The 26,164-nt window shown below is 35.9% G+C and overlaps 1 protein-coding gene across 3 annotated transcripts in view; it reads left to right on the top strand.

The window, feature by feature from the left end:
- Positions 1-26,164, top strand: part of PCNX1 (pecanex 1) — a 164,961-nt gene that overhangs the window by 40,973 nt on the left and 97,824 nt on the right. For all 3 annotated transcript variants that reach the window (XM_061180985.1, XM_061180983.1, XM_061180984.1), the window contains exons 3-6: positions 3,448-3,553; positions 7,451-7,496; positions 8,653-8,742; positions 15,631-17,337. In XM_061180985.1, the coding sequence (XP_061036968.1) occupies positions 3,448-3,553; positions 7,451-7,496; positions 8,653-8,742; positions 15,631-17,337 (1,949 nt within the window). The remainder of the gene's footprint in view (positions 1-3,447; positions 3,554-7,450; positions 7,497-8,652; positions 8,743-15,630; positions 17,338-26,164) is intronic.

Here is a 26,164-nt window from a genome sequence, read left to right on the forward strand (position 1 = left end):
CCACTCAATGTTGACCATTGAGCATTAGTTCTAGATTTTTGTTTCTCCACTGGAGATGACCTTGCCCTCCAGGAGACATTTGGCAATATTTGGAGACATTTTTGGTTATCACAGGGAGAAATGCTACTGGCATCTGGTGGGTAGAGGTCAGGGATGCTGCTAACCATCCTAACTGCACAAGATGGTCTCCTACTGTCGAGAATTATGTGGCCCAAAATGTCCATAGTGCTGAGGTTAAGAAACCTTCCCTAGATAATGGTGTTTACTTTTGGTTTTGAACTGGAAAGAGAACTTTAATGCCTATTTGTTAAAAGGCATTATTGGTGTCTTAGACTGTAGCCTTTAGAGTTAGACCTGGTGTTCAAATCTTTTCTCAGTCCTTACTGGTTATGAGTACCTACATTCATGTGTGAAGGAAAAAAACCAGAAAGAGCAGATATGATAACACATTGTAGAGTGATGAGGAAGTATTATTTGTGTCCTCCCTTCCCACCTGAACTCCATATACCAATGACTTGGCTTATTTTGTTTACTCCTCTGAGACCATAGGCAAGTTTTTACACCTTTCCGTTTTCAGTTTTTTCATCTGTAAAATGAGGATGATAGTATTTATATCATAGATTTTTAGGAGACTGTTTCATGAGAAAATGCAAATAAAGCATGCGCCCCTATGACTGGAATGTATTAAGTATTTAGTAAATATTTGCTTTGTTATTAATAATAATTTTATGTTCCAATTATAATCATTTGGACTTGCTATCAGAAGTGATGTATAAAACTGGGTAAGATTGTCCATCAGCTGATGAGTGAATAAACAAAATGTGTTCTATCCATACAATGGAATATTATTTGGCCATAGAAAGGTATAAAGCACTGATACGTGCTACAACATTGATGAACCTTGAAAACATTGTGCTAAGTGAAAGAAGTCAGTTACAGAAGACCACATATTATGTGATTCCATTTATATGAAAAAAAAATGCAGAATAGGCAAATTTATAGAGACAGAAAGTAGATCAGTGGTTGCTTAGGGCTGAGGGGAGGAGGGTTGGGAAGGGTAATAGCTAAATGGGTTGGCTTTTGAGATGATAAAAATGTTTTAAAATCAACTGTGGTGATGGACGCACAACTTTATGAATATACTAAAAATCATTGAATTGCACAGTTTCAGTGGATGAATTGTAAGGTATGTGAATTACATGTCATTAACGCTGATGCATATAAACTAGGGAAGATGAGGGCTCTTTATCCTTTCTGTGGCGTAGAACATTTTATTCCTTGGTCTTCACCTTGCTCTCCATCTTCTGATTTCTTTGCACTCTTAATTAGAGAATGCATTCCAATGGGGTTAACAGTATTGCTGGTTATTACTCATCACTAGTTCAGTGGGTGATAGCTGCCTGTGTATACACACTTGAGATTTTGCCAAATTAGAAAAATATTTCTCATTCCGGCCTAGATAGCCGTGTGACTTAACACCAAATGGCCAGCAAACTTGGTAGTACTCCACTTTTCTCACACATGGACATTTGTATGCGGACTTGGCCATCATGTTTGTAACTGAGTTCCATTATGTTTTATTTTTGTAAATGGGTAACAAGTTAGAAAGATAATTTCCGTTAGCTAACTGTAGCCAATGGCCTAAAGTTAGAGACCCAATGAGCAAACAGGGACATGGTAGTTATGAGACCATTAATTTAAAAAACACACTAGAATTCAAACAGCTATAGTGATAAATACATAAATGGAAGGTGAACTTGTAAGCAAATTGTATTTTGCCTATATCTTTTGATTGCAGCTGTTGTAATCCCCACCCAAACAGGCTTAAGGTAATTTATGGCTCACATTACCAAAAAGTCTATGTTTAAGGGATGTCTTCAGATGTGGCAATGTGCAGAATTTCAAGTAGCTTCATGACTCTGGTTCCCTTTACCAGGCTGTGCTTTTCTTTTAGTTGGCTTCTTAGACAGGCTCTCCCCTTATGGTTGTAAAATGGCTACAGCAGCTCCAGGACTCATCTTCTCAGCATTAAGACAAGCAGCTAGAGAGAAGTTTCTTCTCTCAACAGTAGAACACTTCTGGCCTGAGTTGGGTCATGTGCTTGTTCTAGAACTACTAGTTGCTGTGACTAAGAGATTGGGATAGGCTGATTGACTTTGGCCAGTAGAGCTTACCCCTGAACTTGAGAGTGGGGTCAGCATTACCCACAGCCATATGAGAGATTGGGATGAGGTGATTCACCAGAATAATTTGGAGTTGCTTTTTTTGTTGTTGTTAACCAGGAGGTTGAATTAGATGCTAGATGGTGAGATAGCTTATGTCCACAATAATGTTGAGCATATATGCTAGAGCTTTTATCCTTGATAATAATAGCTAAAAAATTTATTGACTGACTTTGTATACTAGGTAGAATGAGTAAAAATCTTCGGGCAAAAATAGGATTATGATAACTTTTAGGCCTGAATTGTTCTAAAAGTTGTGTTCTTGAGGAACCTTATTATAAAATTGTCTAGGGGACTTCCCTGGCGGTCCAGTGGTTAAGACTCCCCGCTTCCACCACGGGGGGTGCGGGCTCGATCCCTGGTCATGGAACTAAGATCCCGTATGCCGAGTGGCTCCCCCACTAAAAAGAAAATTTCTTGAACTGAATAAAAATGAAAATACAACATATCAACTTAAAATTTTTTTTAATTGTCTAAGTTTTTTGAAATTTGTTGTGATCTTTTTTCCTTATTTTGGGATCCCATTATCTTTAAGTTCTATATGTGGACTTCCTAGTTCTTTGAACCTAGTACTTTTCTCTTTTGTCTTTCTAATGCCTGTTTTTACTACATAGCATCATTTCACTTTTTAAACTTGTGCCTTCTAACTCTACACATGCAAGTCTAAAATCTTAGGTTCCCAGCTCTGTTGAAACAAGTTAGTATCCTAGTTAAATTCTGTTAACTTAAGAAATACAGATACAGATAGCTTGACCAGGATAATTGCTCTCATGCATGTTCGTCATTGTATCATGCAGCTCCATCAGACTGTGCCCTTGGAGAAATCAGGGAGTGTAAGATCTGATTACTTTCTGACCAATTTCTCTTTGCTGTTAGGAAACAAAAGGCAAATAATTTCTTTGCTAGAGTGGTTTTATGGCACATATCATAAAATATGTGCTATATTTAGTATGGTACAATTGTAATCAAGGCCAGTTTCTAATATTGGATTGGATATAGACAGTTTGGGAGTTTTAAATGTTTTGGAGTAGTGACATGGTTATAAAATAGTTCAAATTATCAGACTTATAAAAGAAGAATGATTTTTTTTCAATTTGCTATATTAAATATCTGAACCTGTTAGTTTTACAGAAAAAAGGATAATAACTTAAAAAACAAACAGAAAGAAAACCATTGGTGTCAGAATAATGACAGTTGTTCTCCTTTTCTCATTTTTCCCCCACAGTGATCCTGGTGGGGGCATTGAAATGTCTGAGTTCATTCGAGAGGCCACACCCCCAGTTGGTTGCAGTTCAAGAAATTCTTATGCTGGCCTCGATCCAAGCAACCAGGTAGGAACCTGTGCTGTTTTATTTTGCTTTTTTCCCTCCTCCTGATGGTGGTCTCAGGTATTCTCTTGTCTGTAACAGTCAGTCAGTGTTTGGGTTTATCTTGCTCATTAATAGTATTTTGATTGTTTACAGATTATCTTTTATTACTATTATTTTAAACAGAATTTTCACATTAATTAAGTACTTTGTTGCTGAGCACATACCACATGCTCATTGCCCAGGGGTAGTTTTGATCGAGACAGTTGTGGTGAGTGCCCTGAGGAACTTCAGCTCCTAGTGTGTGCTTATTTACCTTCATGGTGTCTGTCTGTATTGGAGACATATAGGTTATCCCTTGTGCTTTTCTCAGTCTCTTTTTATAGAATGAAATGACTTAGTCCTTAAATATGGCTGCACATTTTATATTCTTAATTAAACCTGGCCTTTCTTCTTACTGACAAATATTAGCAACATCAGATTACCCTGAGGAATAAGCCTACACTTTTGCAACAAACTTTTGAAGAGCCACACCTTTTTTCTTTTTTTTCTTTTTCTTTTTCTTTTTTTTTTTTCGTTAGGACAGACAAAAGGACACAGCAATGGCCAGCCACCTTTGGTAACTCTACCCTTGGCATCATGTCCATTAGAACTTACCCTACTTTTTTTGGGGAGGGAGTCCCATCTTGAATGTAATTATTGCATGTCTGCACCTAAATGCACAGCACATCTAATTTGGTTTTCCTTAAAATATTAACTCTTGAATAAAAAAGGGCAGATAGCAGAAGCTATTGTGCTACTTAGATTTTGGTGTTTTAGTTTTATACTGTTTTATACCAAAAGAAATTATTGACAAAATTATTGTTATCCTTTAGGGAAGCTGAAGTGGGGAAGTAAAGTTGGGCTTTTTGTATATCGGTAGAGATATTACCAATATAGACATACTATGTTTCTCGCACATGTTTTATTATATAGATCTTATTGCACATTATCATAGTTGTATATAAATGTCTTCTGTACTAGATAGTGAACTCCTTGAACACAGTAGCTCCATCATAGTCATTGTGATCATTCTTTCTTTCCTGCCACTGCTACCCTTCTCCTTTCCATCTTCTACTCTCCATTGCCACCCCCGCCCCGTCCCTCTCTTCCCTTTTATCACTTATCTTCCTTAAAATATTTTAGTGCCTGATGGTATTTAAGGCATTTTGTTTGTCTGGGATGTGGAGTGGGTCTTACCCTCAAAGAGTTTGCAGTTTCCTAGTAGATGTCTATAAGTAACTGAAGTTATAAATATGATATATGTTACCAAGTAAATGTAAGTACAAGATACAAAGTAATAGTTGCTATAGGAATGATACAGAAAAGGGGCTATAGATTTCAGAGGAGAAAGTAATTGTTTCCAGCTAGAGAGAGGGGCAAGGCTTCATGGAGGAGGTGGCCTTGCCTGATTGCTCTTTAGTTGGAAGTAATTTTTCTTCTCTGGCATCCATAATCCTTCCTGGACTTTCCTTTGGCACTTATCAAAGAGAAGAAACACTGGACCATCTTAGTTTGTGCAGACCTATTAAGTAAAAACTTTACCTCTAAGTGTATGAAGATATCATTTTTTTCCTAATTTTTTCCTTTTCTGAATGTGTTTATTTTTAGAAAGTTAGCAAATAACAAGAAGAAAATAAAAATCATCTGTAATGTCATAATCAAAAAAACTTTTTAAACAAAGAGAGATTTTAGTGCGCTTGTTCTTTGGAACTTGATTCTCTTTACTGACTGTATCATGAATGTTAATATTATTAAGTGTTTTTCTGCAGTGACATTTTGGGGACTGTATTGCATTCTTTTATTTGTATGCACTGTGGTTTATATTTTCAATCCCTTATTGTTTCATGTGTGAACAGTCACGACTCCATTATATTTGGGGGGGATAAACTTTAAAAAATACAGAAAAGCATGAATAATAAAACATAACCACCCATTGTATCTGTTAAGATTGCTTTTGTCACCAAATAATAGAACTCAACTAATTAGGTGACTTAAAGAAATAGTTTATGTTTGTCACCTAAGTTTGGAGCTGGTTTAATAGCATTTGTTCAGCAGCTCAATAATATTAGGGCTCTGGGTTGGAATTTCCCTAGTTCTTTTGGCTTTTCCTTAGAGTTGCAGGATGAGCACAGCAGCTTCAATTATGATCCTGTTGAAAAGTTAAGAAGCAGGTGACAGTGTGGGGCAGAGTTGTCCTTGGTCACCATCTTCTCAGACATGAAAAGGTCTTTCCTCAAAGCCCTCCAGCAGACTCTCCCATATATTCATTGAGCAGAACTAGAGCACACACCTAGATCAGAGTCTGGGCCCTCTTCTCATAAATCAAAAGATATATGCCCAACATTTGAACAAAATGGGAAGCTTGTTAAGGAGAGAAAAAGAGAACACTTTGAGGTTGTGAGCAAATGACTACCATACGCATATTCAAAAAACATTTTTTTTTAAGTTTAAATTCTTAGAAGGGTGGCATGAAATGGTGTTTTTTGTTTGCTTGTTTTTAAACTTCTGTGTAGGAAGTTACATGTTTATTATTCTAGTAGAAAAATAACATATGTTAGTTTTACAACTTGTTTAGCAGGTGTGATAAGAATGAAACTCTTTTGCAGTAAAATGCTTTTTGGCCTTTTTCTTTCTGTCTAGTTGCAGTGCCTTTTATGGCTAATTGAAAGCAGAAATTAGGACAAATCAGGAGAATCAAACTTAATAAACAGTTCAAAAAATATTGCAAAGCTCATTTTTTTTATTGGCTACATAAGAATTTATTAGTAGTTTTAACCTGTATGTGTATGCTTATTTTTACTTACTTTTTCACTGACATATAACTTTTATACAGCGTAGTATACACTTATTAAGTGTACGGCTCAGTGGATTTTTACATATGTGTACACCCATTTAATTGCCGTCCAGACCAAGAAAGTCCCTCATGCCCCTTCAAAGTCAATATTAACCTATATTTTGACCAAATTTCTCATTGTATACTTCTGTTTAGTTGAATCAATGAAAGAAAAGATTTGGCAAAATATGAGTATTATATGAATGTTCTTGATTTTAGTATAAGGCGTTAAATTTGCTTGAAAATTTTGTTCTTGAATCCCTTGAAAACAGGTTATAAAAAGAGTTACTCAGACTTGTTGATTTAGTAACTGTCATGTTATATTTGGTTTCCTTAATGTGTTCATGGAATTTGTGGTATTTGTTTCTATGATTTTTATGATAGTATAATATATGATGGTTATGAAATTTTAGGGACGTCTTATACCATCTTGAATATAAGCCCTAAAAGCTCCGCAGATATTAGTGTGCTGTTTATAGAGTTTGTGCTAAAAATTCCTTTTTCTTAGATGCCTTAGTTTTTTTTTATTCTTTAAAAATATGTTATAGCAGCCTACAAAGAAGTACTTACTTTCTGTATGAAACTCAGGAAAGAACATATTGATTTACTAACAATTTGAAAGTAAGATTTAGGTTGCTCTTTGTTAGTATGTTATGTCCTCCAAACTTTCCCTTTCTATGCCCTGATAAGTCTAAATTTATTTCAGGTAGACTTAACACCTAGTTTTGCTTTTGTTTATAACTTGAACATGTCATGATGCAATATAAAAATGACAATGACCGTTTGGCACGGATTGTTCGAGGTTGGAGGCTCTTGCCCTGGGGGCTCCATCAGTCCTGAGTACGCAGAGGGATTCAGTGTCTCAGCAAATCTGTACTAGATGCGCAGCGTGCGCCACAGCAGACAGGGAGTGCAGCTCTGATATATCATGGCCTTTTGGTGAAAGTGACATAACATGTTTTGATAATATAATTTCATTTGATAATCTTGCTAGTCTGTGCTGATGGCATAGCTAGCATTTCGTTTACTTCATGTCATGTTTTCAGATTGGATCTGGTTCCTCTCGTCTTGGAACAGCAACAACTATTAAAGGTAGGTGTGATCTAACCCAAAAGTTACCTCCGACTTTTCCATTTCTTTTTTGTTTGTAGTAAAGATAACTGTATCATATATTTACATGTAATGAAAAATCATTCTTGAAATTATTTTGTGGATAAAATTATGTATCTTTTTTTATGGTAAACTTTTAAAAACTTTTATTTATTTAATTTATTTATTTTTGGCTGCATTGGGTCTTCGTTGCTGCGCGCAGGCTTTCTCTAGTTGCGGCGAGCGGGGGCTACTCTTCGTTGCGGTGCGCGGGCTTCTCATTGCGGTGGCTTCTCTTGTTGCGGAGCACAGGCTCTAGGCGTGTGGGCTTCAGTAGTTGTGGCTCATGGGCTCTAGAGCGCAGGCTCAGTAGTTGTGGCGCACGGGTTTAGTTGCTCCGCGGCATGTGGGATCTTCCCGGACCAGGGCTCGAACCCGTGTCCCCTGCATTGGCAAGCAGATTCTTAACCACTGCATCACCAGGGAAGCCCAAAATTATGTATCTTATATTAAAGATTAATTGATTTAAATTGTGGTCTCCTTTCATCATCCAAATTTCATAAAAGTATTTGACCATTTTCATTACATTGTATGAATTATAAATTTTGATCTTTAGGAAACTTCTTTGCCTTGAGGGAAAATGCTTTCATGGGTTTTGATGAGGTTCATAGAAAACTAATTTAATGTGAAACCTTTAAATTGGGCATGAATAAGACACTTAAAAAAAAGTTTTTTTCCTGTACATCTTATATCCCTTTTATTCAATACATCTATTTCAGATAAATTCATTATTATTTTTGCCCTATAATTTTGTAACTCTCTAATTTTCCCTGGGAGGGGATTTTATGTTTTTTCAACTTGTTATTACATGATTTGCATTTCCTTTTTAAAACTTCTTTTGAAAGAAATAGTTGTATTAGCTAATATTATGAGGCTTTCCGTATTTGGTTTGTAGCACTATGAGAATAATTATGTGATGTAACAGTCCACGATACTTCCTGTTAGTTTAATGCATCTCCCATCATTGTAACCCTTGATACAAAATCTGCTTTAGTTAATAAATATCTACTGTACTCCCTCATGTCCTTCCTTGTTATGCCACACTGTACGGCCTTTACTTTTCATATAATGTCTTCATGGGTCTCTCTTCACTTTGTAGGAGATACAGACACCGCCAAGACTTCTGATGATATCAGTTTAAGTCTGGGCCAGAGCTCTAGTCTTTGTAAGGAAGGAAGTGAAGAACAAGGTAAGAACATTATACTTGATGATGACCTTATGTATTATGGTGACCAGGGTGAGTTTGTGGAATGTGCTGCTCATATTTTGGCAGAAACTTATCATAATTTAATATGGTATTTTTAGAAACATTAAAATAAAATGATTTGCTAGCCTAACAGTAACACAGTGTTATAAGTACTTACAGCTTTCTGGAATTCAGCTACACATGTTCTGCCAAGTAAACAGGGAAACTTTATGAGCATATGCCCCAGAATGAATGTGAGATGGGAGATAAGAATCTGCTATATTCCTTTAATTGGTCAGAGCATCTTGCTTAGCTTAGTGATAACCTAGTATGTAAAACTGTTCTTTTCCATTCAGTATGACGTCTAAATGCCAACTGCTGCATATGTTGCCCAACTGCAGAAACAATAGTGTGTTTTCACAGAGAAATAACTTGCTGTTGGACTTACTGAGAAACTGTCTGCTTCCAGCTTGGTGCCTGCCTGTAGCAGATTTTTAATTTTTAATAGAAATTTTGGTTTTAAGTGATATTTTTTTTTTCTCCTTATTCAACTCCATTATAAATGAGTATTTTGGATTTTATAGAATTCCTTTTTTTTTTTTTTTTTTTTAAGAACTGCCACATTTTCAGGTGTGGTTTTTAATTTTCAAACATGAAAGGATGGATATGTCATACCCATTTCAAGTGGAGATTATCCCAGGTTATATAATCAGTGAGCCAAAATTGGATTAGAAACCTGTCTCCCTGTTTCCAGCCTGTTGTTTTTATTAGCTTATGGGTGATGTTTGATAGGCAGGCAAGGTGATAAATTTCCTGTACTGAATTATGAAACTTATTTATGAAGTTACAAATAGATCACTGAATTGTGACATTTTCCCATTAATTTAGTGTTTTACCCAGGCTTAATTCTTGCAAGTATATTTTGTTCCTGGTACTTAGCATTCTAGGTTTATCACTGTAGCTGCTTTTTTGGAATTACAGTACCTCGTCACTGTTTGTTTGCTTCTGTGGACCACCCCTCACAACCTACCCCTCTCCCCTTAAAAATACTTTTAAACATACTATATGGTATGGAAGCTATTTTCTTATAAAAAGGAAAGGTGAATTAATCTCTTTGAGAATTACAGTGTTCCTTTCTATAATATGTAATCATTAGTGTCTCAGAAACTGGATAGTGATCTTAGAGGGGCTGGTGCCACTACCATTACGGGTCATAGGTCTCTTTATTTTCCTCTGGAAAGTACCTTGTGCAAGCAGGTTGGGAATTATATTCCTATAAATCTACCCTGGCAGATACATATTGACATAGATAATGGTGTTTGACAGTCACTGAGTGCATACTGTTGCCCTGTGGGGGGTCAGCACACTTCCTCTGTAAAGCTTGGTTGGCCACGTGGTCTCTCTTGCAGCCACTCAGCTCTGCCACTGTACAGTGAAAGAGGCTGTAAACAACATATAAATGGGTGGGAATGCCTGTGTTACACTAAAACTTTACTTACAAATAGGCAGAGGGCCTCTTTGGCTCTACAGGCCTTAGTTTATCAAACCCTGGTTTAGGTCTTTTTCTAAGCACTTTATATCCATTCACCCAGTTAATCTTCACGACAAGTATTTGAAGTTAATACGGTTATTATTTTCACTTTATAGATGAGCGTATCATAGCTTAGAGCAAAGTTATAAGAAACTTGCCCAAAGTCACCCATCTGCAAAGTGGCAGTTCTGTAGTTCAAATCGAGTTCTAAATCCTGCTTTTAATCACTATGCTATACTACTTTTATATAGTTTTATAACTTGCTTTTATCATGTAACATTTTCACACGTATTTCACATTTAACAATTATTATTGAGTACTCATATGTGCCTGGTACCAGTCTAAGTACTAGAAATAATGGGTGAACAGACAAAAATTTCTACCCTTGTGGCTTCCATACTACTAGTACGGAAACATACTATTATAAATCAAATATAGATGTAGTAATAGAGACAGAGGATAGGGCGTGCTGGGGGCTCTGGCCATCGTAAGTTTAAATAGAACGGTTGAGGGAAAACCTCGCTAAGCTCAAAGACCTGAAGGAGGTGAAGGAGCGAGCTCTCGGGATATTTGGGAGGAAGGAGGCCTCCATGCAGAGGTAGCAGCACAGGCAAAAGTCCTAAAGCAGGAACATGCCTGTCAGGTTTGAGAAATAGTGGGGCTGGTACAGAATAAGTGAGAGGCCAAATTACAGTCTTGTAAGCCATTTTAAAGATTTTGCTTTTAATTTCCAGGGAGATGATGAACAGCTATATAGGGTTTTGAGCAGAGAAGTGTCATCATCTGTGTTACATTTTAACAGTTGTTCTGGCTCCTGTGTTGAGAATATATTAAAAGGGGCAAAGGCTGTTGCAGGGAGCTCAGTTAGCAGATTATTGCAATAATCAGGGCACAGATCAGGGTAGTGAGAAGTGGTCTGACTGTGTGTGGCAGATGTTAATGAGAGATATGTTGATGGATTTGGAAATACCGTGTGAGAGAAATAGTAGTCATAGATGACTCTAAGATCTTGGGGTTAAATAATGGGGAGGGTGGAGTCTCCATTAACTGGAAGGGGGAAGACTGAGAAGGAGCAGATTCAGGAGTGGGGAGAGCATGGTGGAGGGCAAGAGAGGGAGTTCAGTTTGGGCATATCAAGTATGAGTTGCTGCTAGACTTCTAAGCAGCAGTAATTGGTAGATAATTAGATAGGTCTGGATTTCGGGTAAGAAATCTGGGTTGAGGTTTTAAATTTAGGAGTTTTCGGTGTATAAATATCAAAAATAAAAATTCAGTTATGTCAAATGTGGGGTTGGGTTAACGTGAAGTTCATGAACTAACAGGGGAAGCCTCTACGGTTAGCTGGACTGGAGTTGAGGCAGCCTGGCTCCCTGAGCCAAATCCCTGTAGATCTTGGCTACGGTTAGGCACCACCTAGTGGCTGTCATTCATTCTGGCTTAAATATCAGCGGGGGCTCTTCTGGCTCTCTGGCTGGTTTGGATTTACAGGACAGTGACCTTTAATTAGTTGTTAGTTTAGCAGTTAGTTGACTAGTTGGCACTCATTTTATCAACATGATTCAGGACGATTGGGAGAAAACTGAGGTTATGGGGATGTGTCCTCTACATTTTCTAAAAAGGGGTTATCTACAGTTTCCCTCCCCAGCCTCGCTCACGTCTTCCCTACCCAAGATCAGAACTCTAGTCCGTCCCTGTATAGTACCGGGGCTGGGTAGAAGATGGAGGAACTAGTTACATGTATTTCTGAACTTCAGTTATTATGGGGCCAGAAAATTGGATGAGACCTACAAAAGAGAAAGTATAGATAGAAGAATGAAGAGTTCCAGCTGTTGAGCTCTGAGCCACTGCAGTCTGATAAATCCAGGAGACTGAATTGGAACAACTGGTGAGGTAGAGGTGTGTATCCCCACATTTCAAGGAGAGTACAGTGATCAGCTTTGTCAAATGTTGCTGAAAGGCCAAGTTATATGAGACTGAGACTTGACCATTGGACTTAGTGTAGAGGTTGTTGGTGACCTTAATAAGCTTCTTAATGGGGTGGGACTAGAATACGTGTCAGAGGAGATGAATTGAAAACAGCGAATATAGACTACTTTTTGGTCAATTTTTGTAAAGGAGATCAGAGATACAAGGTGATAGCTTGCAGGGGAAGTGAGGACAAAGGAGGAGATTTGGATTTTGTAAGAATGTAAGAGAAATAACGGCTTGTTTTTTATAATTGATGGGGATGATCTAGAAGAGAGGAGGAAGATATGATTTTTGTTTATAAAAGTAGTATGTTAATTCTAGAAAATACAGTTAAGTATGAGGAAGAAGATAGTTTACACGTCTGCCACTGAGATAACTGTTGTTAATATTTTTTCGTGTATCACTTTTTTCCTTATTTTTTATTGTGGTATAGTTCACATATCATAAAATTCACCCTTTTATATATACAATTCAGTGGTTTTTAGTATATTCACAGATTTGGGTACCCATGACCACTATCCAATTCCAGAACATTTTCATCACCCCCAAAGGAAACCCATAACCATTATACTCCCCATTTCCTCTTTCAACCAGCCCCTGGCAACCACTAATCTACTTTCTGTCGCTATGCATTTGCCTGTTTTGGACATTTCATATAAAGGGAATTATGTAATATGCGGCTTTTTGTGTCTGGCTCCTTTCACTTTGCACGCTATAGCATGTGTCAGGACTTTATTCCTTTTTATGGCTAAATATGGTATATTACTTTTAACATTCCTACAAACATATGTACGTATACCCTTAGTAGTCTCTTTAACTCTTACAGACTGGAGTCATATTTTTTATATAGTGCCATCTTTTTCACTTTAAGTATTTTCTCATATTACATAATCTTTGAAAACATTTGTAGTGCCTGCATGGTGTTATTACTAGACAATGTAATTTATTCAACCTAATTTTATTGGACATTTTTATAGTTTTGTGTTTTAAGGAGTTTTATAACAACCTGTGACGAACAACCTTTTTCTAAAACCTTATTCACATATCTGATTTTTATCCTTTAGTAAAAATTTCTAGAAATAGACTACTGATCAAAGGGTAAGTATATTTTTGAAGGCTTTTGGCAACATCGCTAAATTGCTTTGCAGAAGGTTGGTTGCACCAGTTTGCACCACCAGGGGCAGTATGTGAGATGCTTTTTTTATCCTGAACACTACTGGTAGCTATCACTGGAAAAAAGTTTCATTAGATGAAAAATAGTATCTCTCTGGGTTAATTAGAGCCTGTCTTTGACGGTATTGCTCAGTAAGAAAAATGTCTAAGAAGACATGTTTACTTGGAAGTTTCCTAAAACCACCTAAAGTTCTTCCTGACAAAGTCAAACTTATTATGGTATATTTATTTAGCAACACTGAAAAAAACACATGTATTCAAGCAAGTTTGGCTGCGTCTTTTAAAATGAAAAACTTAAATTTCTGCTTTATTAATGTCTTGGAAAGGAGTTGGTTTTGATCATTAGTATTTTTTTAAAAGTCTTTTGTTGTATTTTAGAATTAGTGATTTTCAACTACTTACTTAAGTTTTTGTTTTATGAAATTCATATCCTTGAAATGTGACTATTACACCACCATCCCATAATTGCTTATTAGGGATATAGAGAGTTTTTAGAAATAACATTATAAATTAATACTACAGAAAAGTAAATACAGTACTAATTTTTAAATTTGGGTTTTTAGAGAATATAAGAACCCAAGTACAGTGGCACAGTTTTGGACAAATGAAAAGAACATTGGTTTCACTTATCTTGAAGACTTTAAAACATAAGATAAAGCCTAATATGTCATTTATAGATCATAATTTGTATGGTACATTCTAGAGGGTACCTCTAAGTTTTTAATTACTTAGATCTAATCTACATTTAGATTTTTTAAAGTACATAAATATTTCTAGTAGTTCATTTTTATTTTATATTAATCTTAGGGGAAAATGTATGCTTTTATTATTTAAGGTAACTCTACTGGGAAGAGTCTAACTTATTATAGAATCTGTTATTTTATTTTTCCTATCTAGTTATGACAAATAAGACAATAATATTTTATTTTATTGAACTAACAGCAGATTCAACCATCCTTATCTGTCAAAAGGTATATAAAAAATCAGCTATTGTGCAGTTCGGTTTTCAAGCTATATTTCAGGATAAATTACTATGTAGGTAGGTGGGTATATGGGTTTATTTATATTTATATCTATATCTATATTTATATATATAGTATATATGATAACTCAAGTCACTAATCACTGCCCTAAATGGAGAATTAAAGGAATAGTCTTATGGATATAGGAGGGGATTTTTTTTTTTTTTTTTTTAATTTTTATTTATTTATTTATTTATTTTATGGCTGTGGTGGGTCTTCGTTTCTGTGCGAGGGCTTTCTCTAGTTGCGGCAAGCGGGGGCAACTCTTCATCGTGGTGCACGGGCCTCTCACTATCGTGGCCTCTCCTGTTGCGGAGCAGAGGCTCCAGACGCGCAGGCTCAGTAGTTGTGGCTCACAGGCCCAGTTGCTCCGCGGCATGTGGGATCTTCCCAGACCAGGGCTCGAACCTGTGTCCCCTGCATTGGCAGGCAGATTCTCAACCACTGCGCCACCAGGGAAGCCCAGGGATATGTTTTTTTTTCATGAAGCATTTTGTAATTGTTGCATCTGTGGTGAAAGATAAAACGTAGTATTTTGCCGTGTAATTATTGTTTTAATTTTTTTCAACCACTGTGAACAGTAACATATATCATTATATCATATCTTGTCTGTGCATTGGTCAGCCTTTTGATTTTTTTGTTTGTTTCTGATTACTCTAGGTTTTTGTGGATTTGTAAAGCAATTATATTAGTTTTTTTTAAAGATTTTTAATTTTGCAAGGTAAAATAATGATAGCTACCGTACATTGTGCTAAGCAACGTTATGTTATTAACTCAGTTATTCCGTGGTACTAAGTGAGATTGATATCACATTTTACAGATGAGGAAACAGAGGCTTAGAAAGGTAACCCAAGGTTACCCAGTTAGTAAGTTAGGGACAGAACTCGCACAGAAATCCAGGTTCATTTTAAGTATAATCCTTCGTTGCTTCTTATTTTATTGTTAATAATCTATAGAACTTTTTCTGAAGCCAGTTGAAGATCTGGAAGTTGAGTTCATTCCGTTAGTAGAATGCTTTCTTTGTACAGCTGTGAAATAAAACCAGCCCTTTGGAATGACTGGCCAACTGTTATTCAGTAAGCTACTTGAGAAATTGTTTATACTTTTATGGTACACTGTGAATTCTTTCCATTGTTAAACAGTAGAAAAACAGATCGTAGATTTGTGTTAACATTTCCAAATATGTGTTTGAAACAGATTTGGCAACTGATCGGAAGCTCTTCCGTCTGGTCTCCAATGATTCCTTCATCTCCATTCAGCCGTCCTTATCCTCATGTGGACAGGACTTACCAAGAGACTTCAGTGACAAAGTGAGCCTGCCAAGTCACAGCCACCACCACCACATCGAGCAGTCTCTGTCCAGTGCCTGTGACACAGAAGTAGCATCTCTTGTCCCCTTACATTCACACTCTTACAGGAAAGATCACCGGCCGCGAGGTGTACCACGGACTTCTAGCTCTGCTGTGGCTTTTCCAGACACTTCACTGAATGACTTCCCTCTGTATCAGCAAAGACGTGGGTTAGATCCTGTTAGTGAGTTAGAATCTTCCAAGCCTCATTCTGGATCCAAAGAATCCTTGGTGGAAAATTCTTGTTTATCTGGGCAATTTCAGCTTGTTGGTGAGCTGAAAAACAGTAATTCTCAGCCACCTACCAAAAGTGGGAAGAGCAAACCCTTGAAAGCAGACAAAAGCATGGACAGCTTGCGGAGCCTGAGCACGCGCAGTAGTGGCTCGACAGAGAGCTACTGCAGTGGTACGGACCGGGACACTCACAGCACCGCCAGCAGCTACAAAAGCGAGCAGACCAGCTCCACGCACATAGAGAGCATCTTGTCAGAGCACGAGGGGTCTCCCCAAGTGGGAAAGAACAGCGCTCAGAAGAAAGAGTGCTGCGCTGAGCCAGAGGACAAGAGTAGCTGTGCCAGTGACAAAAGGACTAGCAGTGAGAAAACTGCCTTGGAAGTGAGTACGAATAGTGGGGTTCAGGAAGCCAAGGATTCTAATAGCACTGATGATATGCACAATCAGAAAGGTCTCAGCACCTCGGCATCTGAGGAAGCCAATAAAAACCCCCATGCAAATGAATTTACTTCACAGGGGGACACACCACTTGGGAAAACTGCTGAAAACAAAGAGGAGGAGAGCGATAAGTCAGCTGTTTCAGTGGATTCAAAAGTTGGTAAAGATGTTGGTGGAAAGCAAAAGGAAGGGGATGTACGACCTAAATCCTCTAGCTTAATCCACCGGACAGCCTCTGCTCATAAGTCAGGCAGGAGACGGACAGGAAAAAAACGGGCTAGCAGTTTTGATTCAAGTCGGCACAGGGACTACGTGTCCTTTCGAGGTATTTCTGCTACCAAGCCACATAGTGCTATATTCTGTCACGATGAGGACTCCAGTGACCAAAGTGACTTGAGCAGAGCGTCAAGCGTTCAGTCTGCTCACCAGTTCGGCAGTGACAGCTCTTCTAGCACCACTTCTCATTCATGTCAGTCTCCCGAGGGCAGATACAGCGCCCTAAAGACCAAACACGCCCCTAAGGAGAGGGGCACCGACTCTGAGCACGCACACAAAGCCCATCTGGGCCCTGAAGGAACTGGCAAAAAGCGGACAGCACGGCGGACTTCCAGCACAAATAGTGCCAAGACTCGGGCCCGAGTGTTGAGCCTGGACAGCGGCACAGTAGCGTGTTTGAATGACTCCACTAGGCTGATGGCACCGGAAAGCATAGAACCCTTAACCACTTCAAAATCAGATCTCGAGGCCAAAGAGGGAGAGGTGCTAGATGAGCTATCTTTATTGGGACGGGCTTCCCAGTTAGAGACAGTCACTCGATCTAGGAATAGCTTGCCAAGCCAGGTTGCATTTCCTGAAGGCGAAGAGCAAGACGCAGTCGGTGGAGGTAAGTAAATTGCAGGAAGAGATTTACCCAGGAGTCACTGTAATTTTTGGTGCTATTGATTGGAGTACCAGTTTAGAGTGTATTTCGTGTTAATAGCCCCTCTTCCACTATGTTGTTAAAATAAACTTTCTTTCCATGAAGAGGGAGATGGTTATCTTAGAAAAGGTTTTGGTGTGAACACCAAGAAAATGTTTTTTTGTTGTATTATTTGAGTATGTCAGTTTGTTCTTGATGGCATTCACCTTTTCTAAGCCATTTGCCACCTGTTAATGTTTTACCAGGAGTAACAAAAAATTGGTCCCCTTCCTCCTTCGTACAGCCATAGCAACAACAAAATGTAGAATTTTATTAGGGCGCCAAACCATTTTTAGTTCTCTCTTATACAATGTGTGCTACTGAACTTTCAGAATTAGGTCACTCAACCTGTTATATAAGATTTGTCCAAATATTACTTTAGCTCTGACTATGTACTTTGAAAACTTGTGGCTCTTTTTTTTATCTGTCTCTTTGGTTTTATTTCTTGCTTACTCAAGTTTTAGGCATTAAAAACATTTTATTTTTTTTCTGTAACTTCACATTAAATTTATTAATCAGCGTTTATAGTTTATATTGACATTTATTGTCCATTAGTGGATATATAGTGCTCCCTATGATAACAGTGATGGTGTTTTGATTAAAGTAATAGCTTATTTATTTCAGGTTTATGAGGAATTGTGCAAAATTTGATAGGTGATTTTATATTGTCAGTGTGTATTGGCCATTTTGTTTATTTCAGAGTTGTTTCTTGGTATTTCTTTCTGCCCAGAATAGTTTGCTTACTCTGTTTGGTTATTATGGAATCTCATTCTTGACTAGAATCAGAAGAATGAAGTCCTGTGTTGCTAGCTAGCACGTGGCTTTTTTATCCTCCACCTCATATCCTTTAATAAAGCTTATATCTTTAGTTTTAAAGTTTATAGTCTGTTGGTGTAGTAATGTTCAGTCTTTTATGAAAGGTTAAGCTGAGTTTTTTGTTTGCACAAACATTCTGAAACAAGGAGCAAGCTTTTTCTCTCAAAGAATTCTGATTTCACCCACAGTGTTTTAAAAGTCCATAATGTGGTAAACATTCTCTTCTTTTGGTATAGTTTCTAACAAAGATTAATTTCTAATGGGAATGTAAAAAAATGATCTTTAGTACCTAAGGAAGAAACTAGTCTGTCAGACCTAAATATTGAGAACTAATTATATCTGAAGTTATAATCATTTGGTGACAGTATAGTAATTAAATTCCCTCAAGTCTTTGATGTGGGTATCATTCTGTTTTTTATAAAAGGTCTGAAATGCTTTTAGTGATTTCTCACACAAATCATATCAGATATGTTCACAATATGCAAGAAACTATTGGGTTTTAAATTATAGCTTAATTTTTATTAAAGTCATTAAAATAAATTTTAAGAGTGAATATGCAATGATAGAAAAATATTGCTGTTCTAAATATTGTTGAAATGTAAATACTAAAATATGTGTAAGAGCTATAGTAAATCTTATGTCTTTGTATTTAAAATGCCATTTCCTTTTCATAGGGATGTGGGGCGTTCTGTTTTTTAGGAAAAGTTATATGAAGGTCTTACTTGCTTCTCAGTGCTGATCTTTGACTAAGATGAGCCCTCATTTTTCCAGATTCCAGCTTTTCATTTGTTTGTGTTCTAATTTTTTTTTAAAAAAAACAAATCATCGACTGTTAATAAGAAACAAATAATGAACTAAAAATTTCCACGCACTTTAGTGGAATAAATGTAATCATCTATGGGCTGTTAAAAAACATTTTTTGCCAAAGGAAGGCATTGTCGGGGCTATTTTTATTTGAGCTTCAGTGTGTTTAGAATAAAAATAAGAGCAAAACTAAACTGCTTAAACGTATTGGATTTATATTTAGTTGGTTTTCATGACATTTTATTAGGGTCTTGTTTGGGCTTTTTGGATGATTGGTGGTAGTGGGAGAGGATATATTTTGGTTTTCATTATTTAAAAATTATATAGACTCCCAAATACTTTGTAAAATTTATTAGATTGTTACTTCTTTTTGATAACTAGGAGAAATTTTTCTTGGCTATCTATTCTGCTTTACATACTCTACTCCTGAAATGTGTCAGCACAACAGAGGATACTGCTTGACCATTCACATGGCTATACATAAACCATAAGTAGATTTTATCCTAATGAATTTGGATGTGTTAATGAACTCTCCGACGATTTCTTTTTGTCTTATCTTTAAGCTGAATGGGTGTTGGTCCTGTGGAAGGTTGGAACTAAGGAAGTGTACTTTAAAGTACTAAAATAAAATATTCTAAAATAGCAGGTACCTAATACAGTGACATGGAGTCATACATCCTTGTTAGTATATGGGCTCATTGTAGTCGTGACTCTGGGAAAGCTGCTTACCTTCTTAAGCCTTGGCTTCCTCATCTTAAAATGGAGATGATAATAGTGTCTATCCCATAGGGGTTTGTTTTTTGTTTTTTGTCTTTAATAGATCTTTATTGGAGTATAATTGCTTCACGATACCATGTTAGTTTCCGTTGCACAACAAAGCGAATCAGCCACATGCATACACGTGTCCCCATGTCCCCTCCCTCTTGAGCTTCCCTCCCACCCTCCCTATCCCACCATCTAGGTGGTCGCAAAGCACCGAGCCAATCTCCCTGTGCTATGCAGCTGCTTCCCACTAGCTATCTGTTTTACATTCGGTAGTGTATGTATGTCGATGCTGCTCTCACTTCGCCCCAGCTTCGCCCATCCTATAGGGTTTTTCTGAGGACTAAAGGAGTTAATAGATGTAAAATGCTTACAACAGTGCCTGGCACATAGTAACAGCTTAATAGTGCTGATGTTTCTATTTCACAGGCCAGTCTGTTAACGCTACTCATATGTATCCTGTCCTTAAAGTTGAAGAAAATGATTAGATACAGAAATACATTAAAGATACTCTCATTGTGCCATTGTGAAACTCAATAATAGTAAAAATAAATAATCTGAATTCCTAATTTCTTACATAATACCAAAAAGAAAAATATTTTTATTAACATCTAATCTAGTAATATGGATTTTAATCTTACCTTGGCAGCAATATGTCATATAACTTTTCTTTTGATACTCAGTCACATAGCAAATGATTGTTTTCATAGGATGTCTCACCATTAATCTAGTACTTCGGTTAAAATTGGATTTCATCAATAATGTTCTGTGATTGCTTAGGCAGGAAGAAAGTTTTATGTTCAGGCTAAGACATTTTCTATTGATGATCTCTTGTTTTTGCATTTAATTTTTCTTTTATAATTATAAAGCATATCTTTAATAACTTATGACTAGTATTTTAGGAATAAAAAGTACAGACAAGTTATATATGATAGAAAATTATCCTGTTTTCTTTTGGGTAACTTAAACTTATATATTGCCTGATTCAACAGACTATAAAGAGCAACCAGAATAGGAAGGTTTATATTCATTCTGTTTTTCTTTGTATTTTTTTCTGAATTTCTCAACCTCTGTTTTTCTGTTTGAGAAAATTATTTTGAATGTAATACTTGGGTCACTATTTTATAAGCATGAAATAGGATCCTATTATAATATTTTTGTGTTGGGAACCAAAGATAGTCTTTTTTTAAGGGAATATCACTTTATTTAAAGAAAAGCCAAATCTTCTTGATAAACAGTTTATGAGGGTTTGTACCATACATGTAAATTTGATCCCAAATATCATTGAAAAAAAAAGACAAAGACCACTGAACAGACAAGAATATGTGGATTAAAGCTGTTTTATTTTACTGAATAGAGGGACTCTAAATTCTAAGAAACTTAATTTTCTGATTTCCCAGTCAACATAGTAAGTGAGAAGAAGAAAATTAGTAGAAAGGGAGGGGTGCTTGTAGAGGCTAAAAATAATGACAGCAGAAGAAACGCACTGCTAATTCTACGGAAGCTGGAATAACCATACACACCAGTGCCAAAAACACAATGGTAGGGAGTCATTAAATGCAGGGCAAACTATCTTAATTTGTTCAAGGACATCATAGTATCATAACTTAATGCTGTATTACAGTATAACGTACTAATAAATGTATGTGACTAAGGAAAGATTGTATTATATTTAGTCTATACTGAGAAGAAAGCTTAGACATATAAAACCACATAGAAGAATGCTCATTAGATGTAGTAAACAGGTTTGGATGCTTCAGTTACTTGAAAAAATTATCTTCTCTTAAAGCAGTGTCAAGAAACGAGGTATTTTATTGATGAGGCAAATGAGGGTTTGTGTATCAAATTCCCAAAACCAGCCCATTCTTTCTAGCAGCAGTAAAGTTCTGTATAAGGAATCAAACAGTTCCATTTTAATACCACCTCTAATTACTAACTAGATAGTCTGGCAAGCTGTTAAACCTGTGTCTCAATTTCCTCAATTGTGAAACAGTAATAATAACTGTTTAAGCATGTCTCACAGTTAATGATCAGACTCTAACAAGCTTCCATGTGTCAAGTGCTTTTTAGATTTATTATGAAAACTAAGACACTGATGCCATTTGTAAGGAAGTTTTCCTTTTCAAATATGTCACTTCAAATATATATTCTTCACTAATGATCCCTTATTATGTGAATCTCCTGAAAATATATTCAGAATTGTTTCTGAGTGCAGTTTTCCAGGAGAGAGGGTCTATCAGACCATTTGCAAAGGATTCAAAAAGATTAGGAACCACCTATGAAAGTAAGTAATCCTTAAACTATATCTTTTAGGAACTGTTCCGAAATGACTCCAGAGTATCATTTAACTTTGTCTACCCAACTGTATTTGTTTGACTGCCTGGGATTATGGAGAGTATCAATAAAGATATGCAAATCCTCTAACTCAAGATACAGCTAATAATTTTGTTGTTGTTTGCTACTGTTTGTTGGTTTATGTGTCAAAAAATAGAGTAGACCTTTAAAATGTTTTCATAGATGGAAATTATTTTAATTCAGAATGAATGCTTAGAAATTGTGCAGATTCTTGTTCTTTGGCCTCCCAGAAAATGATGCTTATAAGCATTTGTTTCTATATTAGAACAAAATCTTTGCATGCTGATGTTAGCATCATTCTTGACTGACATGGAAAGTAAGAAAGGGAGAAGATGTTTAGATAAAATGGATTTCATGCCTAGACTAAAATATTTCCTTTAAAAATTTTTTTGCAAAATCATTTGAATGTTCATTTCTTCATATAGTAACTTAATTCTTAAGTAAAATAATTTTTACCTTGAAGAATATTTCAGTGTATTTCAGAATGTTTACATATATATTTTAATTTTCTGAAATGTGTATATATTTGTTTCATACTTTCATCTTTTTTCCTTAAAGTGTTTGCTTAAACAGCTTGCTTCTGTGGTACCAAAACACACATTTTTATTTTCGTGATCTTCCCAAATTTACTCCTTTTTTCCTACAATAGACACTCCCTGCTGAAAACAACACCTTTCTTGAGCAGTGTCTTCTGTCTAAATTTTTATCAATTCATTTACTAGCCATTGAGCTATCACAAGAGGCCAGCCATAGCAGCATGTAACAACTAGAAAGCAGCTTATTACATATGAATCCTTTCACTGAGCAGTCAGCTGTATGATTCGCATCATTTTTAAGTGACATCTTTTTCTATATGTATTTTTGCTCATAACTTTCCAATTTTTGAGATACAGTATGAACAACCCTCACCTCCTGCCTCACCAAATTGTGCTCTTTTGTGCCATCCCAGTCATCCTGAAAGTATATTAGTGCCTTTAATGCTTTCCCTGTTTTTTAACAGACTAAAACAAACTGGAAGTCTATTGTTCTAATACCCCCATATTAAAGAAAAATAGTGCATTAAAATAATTCACTATAGAATGTGTAGAATTTTCCTTAACTCATTGAGATAAATGGGAAATAACTCCTTAGGCGGGAGGTGTGTATTTTGTTTTCTCTGTGGTCTTTAGGAATAGATCAGACCACAGCTGTCTAAAACATCTTCGGATATCTGTGCCTTGTGCATGAGAATGTTTAAACTTAATTGAATGATTGTATCACTACTCCAGAAATACAGGTAAATTATCTGAAGTTCTCTCTTAAACTTATGATTGTAATTCAGTCTCTTGAAGTCTTTTTAACACAAAGAAATAATTAGAAAGCCAAGACTCTTACAATTTTTTTTAAATGTTAAAAAATTCACATTTGTCTAAATATATGTCCTTGAAAGTGCTTTATATCTGTCTTGACATTCATGGTTTTTGAATCACTTGAATGTTTGTGATTTTTTTCTCCTTTACCTACACATGCATAAAATTTAGTTGTACTTAGAGTGCTAAATTTTTACTGTTTGCATTTTATACTCTTATTATTATACTAGTTAATTTTATTCTTTGCCAGGGGATACTGAGTTTTAAGCAATATCAACTTCAAAACCAGGTTTTAAAGTGTTTTCTCTCTCCTCTCTGGTTTCCTAGTTAAAAGATTTTGTTGTTGTTGTTTTCTTTCTCTTATAAAGTTAAAGGATTCAAAAAGTTTTTTGTAGTTGGATTGTGGAAGTGAATTTTCATCAAGTAAGGCTATAACTTATGTGACTGAGCATGCTTACAGCAAATTATTTTTAAGCTTTAGACACTTTTTCCCCCTCGGCTCTAATAGAACTGGACCCCCACTGAAACCTGTTCTAAATGGAAATGTTCTATATAAGTAGCACCTTCCCGGGGGGGGCATGGTTTAATCTTATTTGTGTGACCATAAATAATAGCACAGTGTTTTCAGCCGAATGTGTGATCCTAGCTACTGTTAAAGGGATGACTCTAGTAAACATTGAATATTCTTTTATCATTGGTTATTTATACCCTGAATATTACAGAGGATAACATGGGCAGTAATCATAACTCCATTTTAATATGTTGTTCTATGGATGTCTAAACTTTTGATATGTTTCTAAAACTATTTTATTAAGAAAATAATTAATAGTTATTTTGCAGATAACAAAATGTAAGTGGTATGTTACTAGCAAAAAAAAAAAGTGCCTTCTGGAGAAGCCAAAGAACATTTTGACTACAAATGGACACTGTAGTTTTGTTTTTTTGTCCCAATATGGAATAACTAGCTTTTATTTTAAATTAACCCCACTAAGTCCTCAGTAGAAGGAAGATAGTAAAGAAAGCTGTTTCCTATTTCCCTTCTTCCTGTTCTGAATATTCAGTGATCATCTATTACTTTTTTCCAAATCCTTCTGAATAATTTTAGTACATTTTATGGGTTAAATTATTCTCTATAAATTCTAGCTGGGTAAATTTACTCTGTTATTTTGGTTGAAACAACATATCTAAAACTAGAAAGAATGTTTGAAAGTTTCTTAAAAGAAGTGAATTGACCTGTAAATTGAGCAATAGTTTATTACAACGAAAGAATAGAAATCTTCAATATAATTTCAAAAATAAGTCTTGAATTGAGGTTTAAAATAGTGACTTAAAATTTCATAACCCAAATTAACCTTACTGACGTCTGAGAACCATTAACAGGTATACGAGTCACTCATCTAATTTCTCATTTCTTCTTTCAAGTGGCTTGTTTGCTTTGTTTTATCCTTCATCCAATGACTGCTGTGCCAATATTATGTTTTCTTCTTAGTGACAGTGCTGGTTACTGTTTCCTTTGTTGAGGTCTTGGTTGTCAGGAATAGGCAAAGCACACAATATGCTCTGTAGGTTACAGTGACAAACAGGCATCCTTGACTCTCTAAATCAGCACCGTACGATACAGCTTTCTGTGGTGATGGAAGTGTCTGTATCTGGCCACATGCAGCTCTTGAGTGCTTGAAATGTGGGTCATGAATCTGGTAAACTGAACTTTTAATTTTCATTAATTTAAGTTTAAATAGCCACATATGGCTAGTGGTTACCACGTTGGACAGCACAGTTCTAAATAATCATATTTAATCAACATTATTTGTTCTCACAGGTCATATATAATTTTTGTATACATGAGCTTTTACATCACAAGTAACAGCCTTTTCACATTAAAGGAATTTTCATTATATCACAATAAAACTGGTGAAAGAAAAGAAAAGAAGTATTAGCTCCGGGAGTCTAGTTTGGTTTGGATTCAAAGCCCCAAAGCCTAATTCTAATTTAGTTGTCTAACTTTAGAATGTCACTGGAGTGCGTGAGCAGAAAAAGAAAGAAGGAATGTAAACTGTTGACCCGTTATTTGTGACTTACACTTCTTACCAGCAGAATCTTGCCAAGTGGGTGAAATAATTCTGTGCTTGTCATCCCTTTAATAAAAGAAAACATTGCCTAAAGATAGAGAAGTCCATGTCTTCTGGAGGTAATCAATATATTCCTAATTATAATGGATTAATTGCACAAAGAACATTCACTGGGGCAGCCTGGGGAAGGGATAAAAGTGTAAACATTTAAAAGAATACTTTATTAAAATCAACATTTAAATTGATGGAAATGGCTGTTGCTAAGCAGAATAATGATGAGAATTAGTAACGCCTTCAAAATGTCAAGAACGCTTGTCAGAGAACTGAAGTCCAAATACAACATTGTTGATTTTGTAATCCATTTCATACTTGCTAAAAAGAAAGAAATTTTCATTTGTTGTAAAAAAAAATGTCATCTGGACTAAGTTGTTTTGTCTTTATTCATATTTAGTATCAAAATATCCTTTCTCAAAATCAAAATGATTCTTAAAATATTTAGATCACTATAGGAAACAATTGTTTTAGATTCAAATGGATAAACATCATTTTGCGTTTTGTGTTAGAAACCCAAATCAGTCATGATTTTATAAAATTTTA

This window comes from Eubalaena glacialis, chromosome 2, assembly GCF_028564815.1.
Source record: "Eubalaena glacialis isolate mEubGla1 chromosome 2, mEubGla1.1.hap2.+ XY, whole genome shotgun sequence".
Classification (NCBI taxonomy): domain Eukaryota; kingdom Metazoa; phylum Chordata; class Mammalia; order Artiodactyla; family Balaenidae; genus Eubalaena; species Eubalaena glacialis.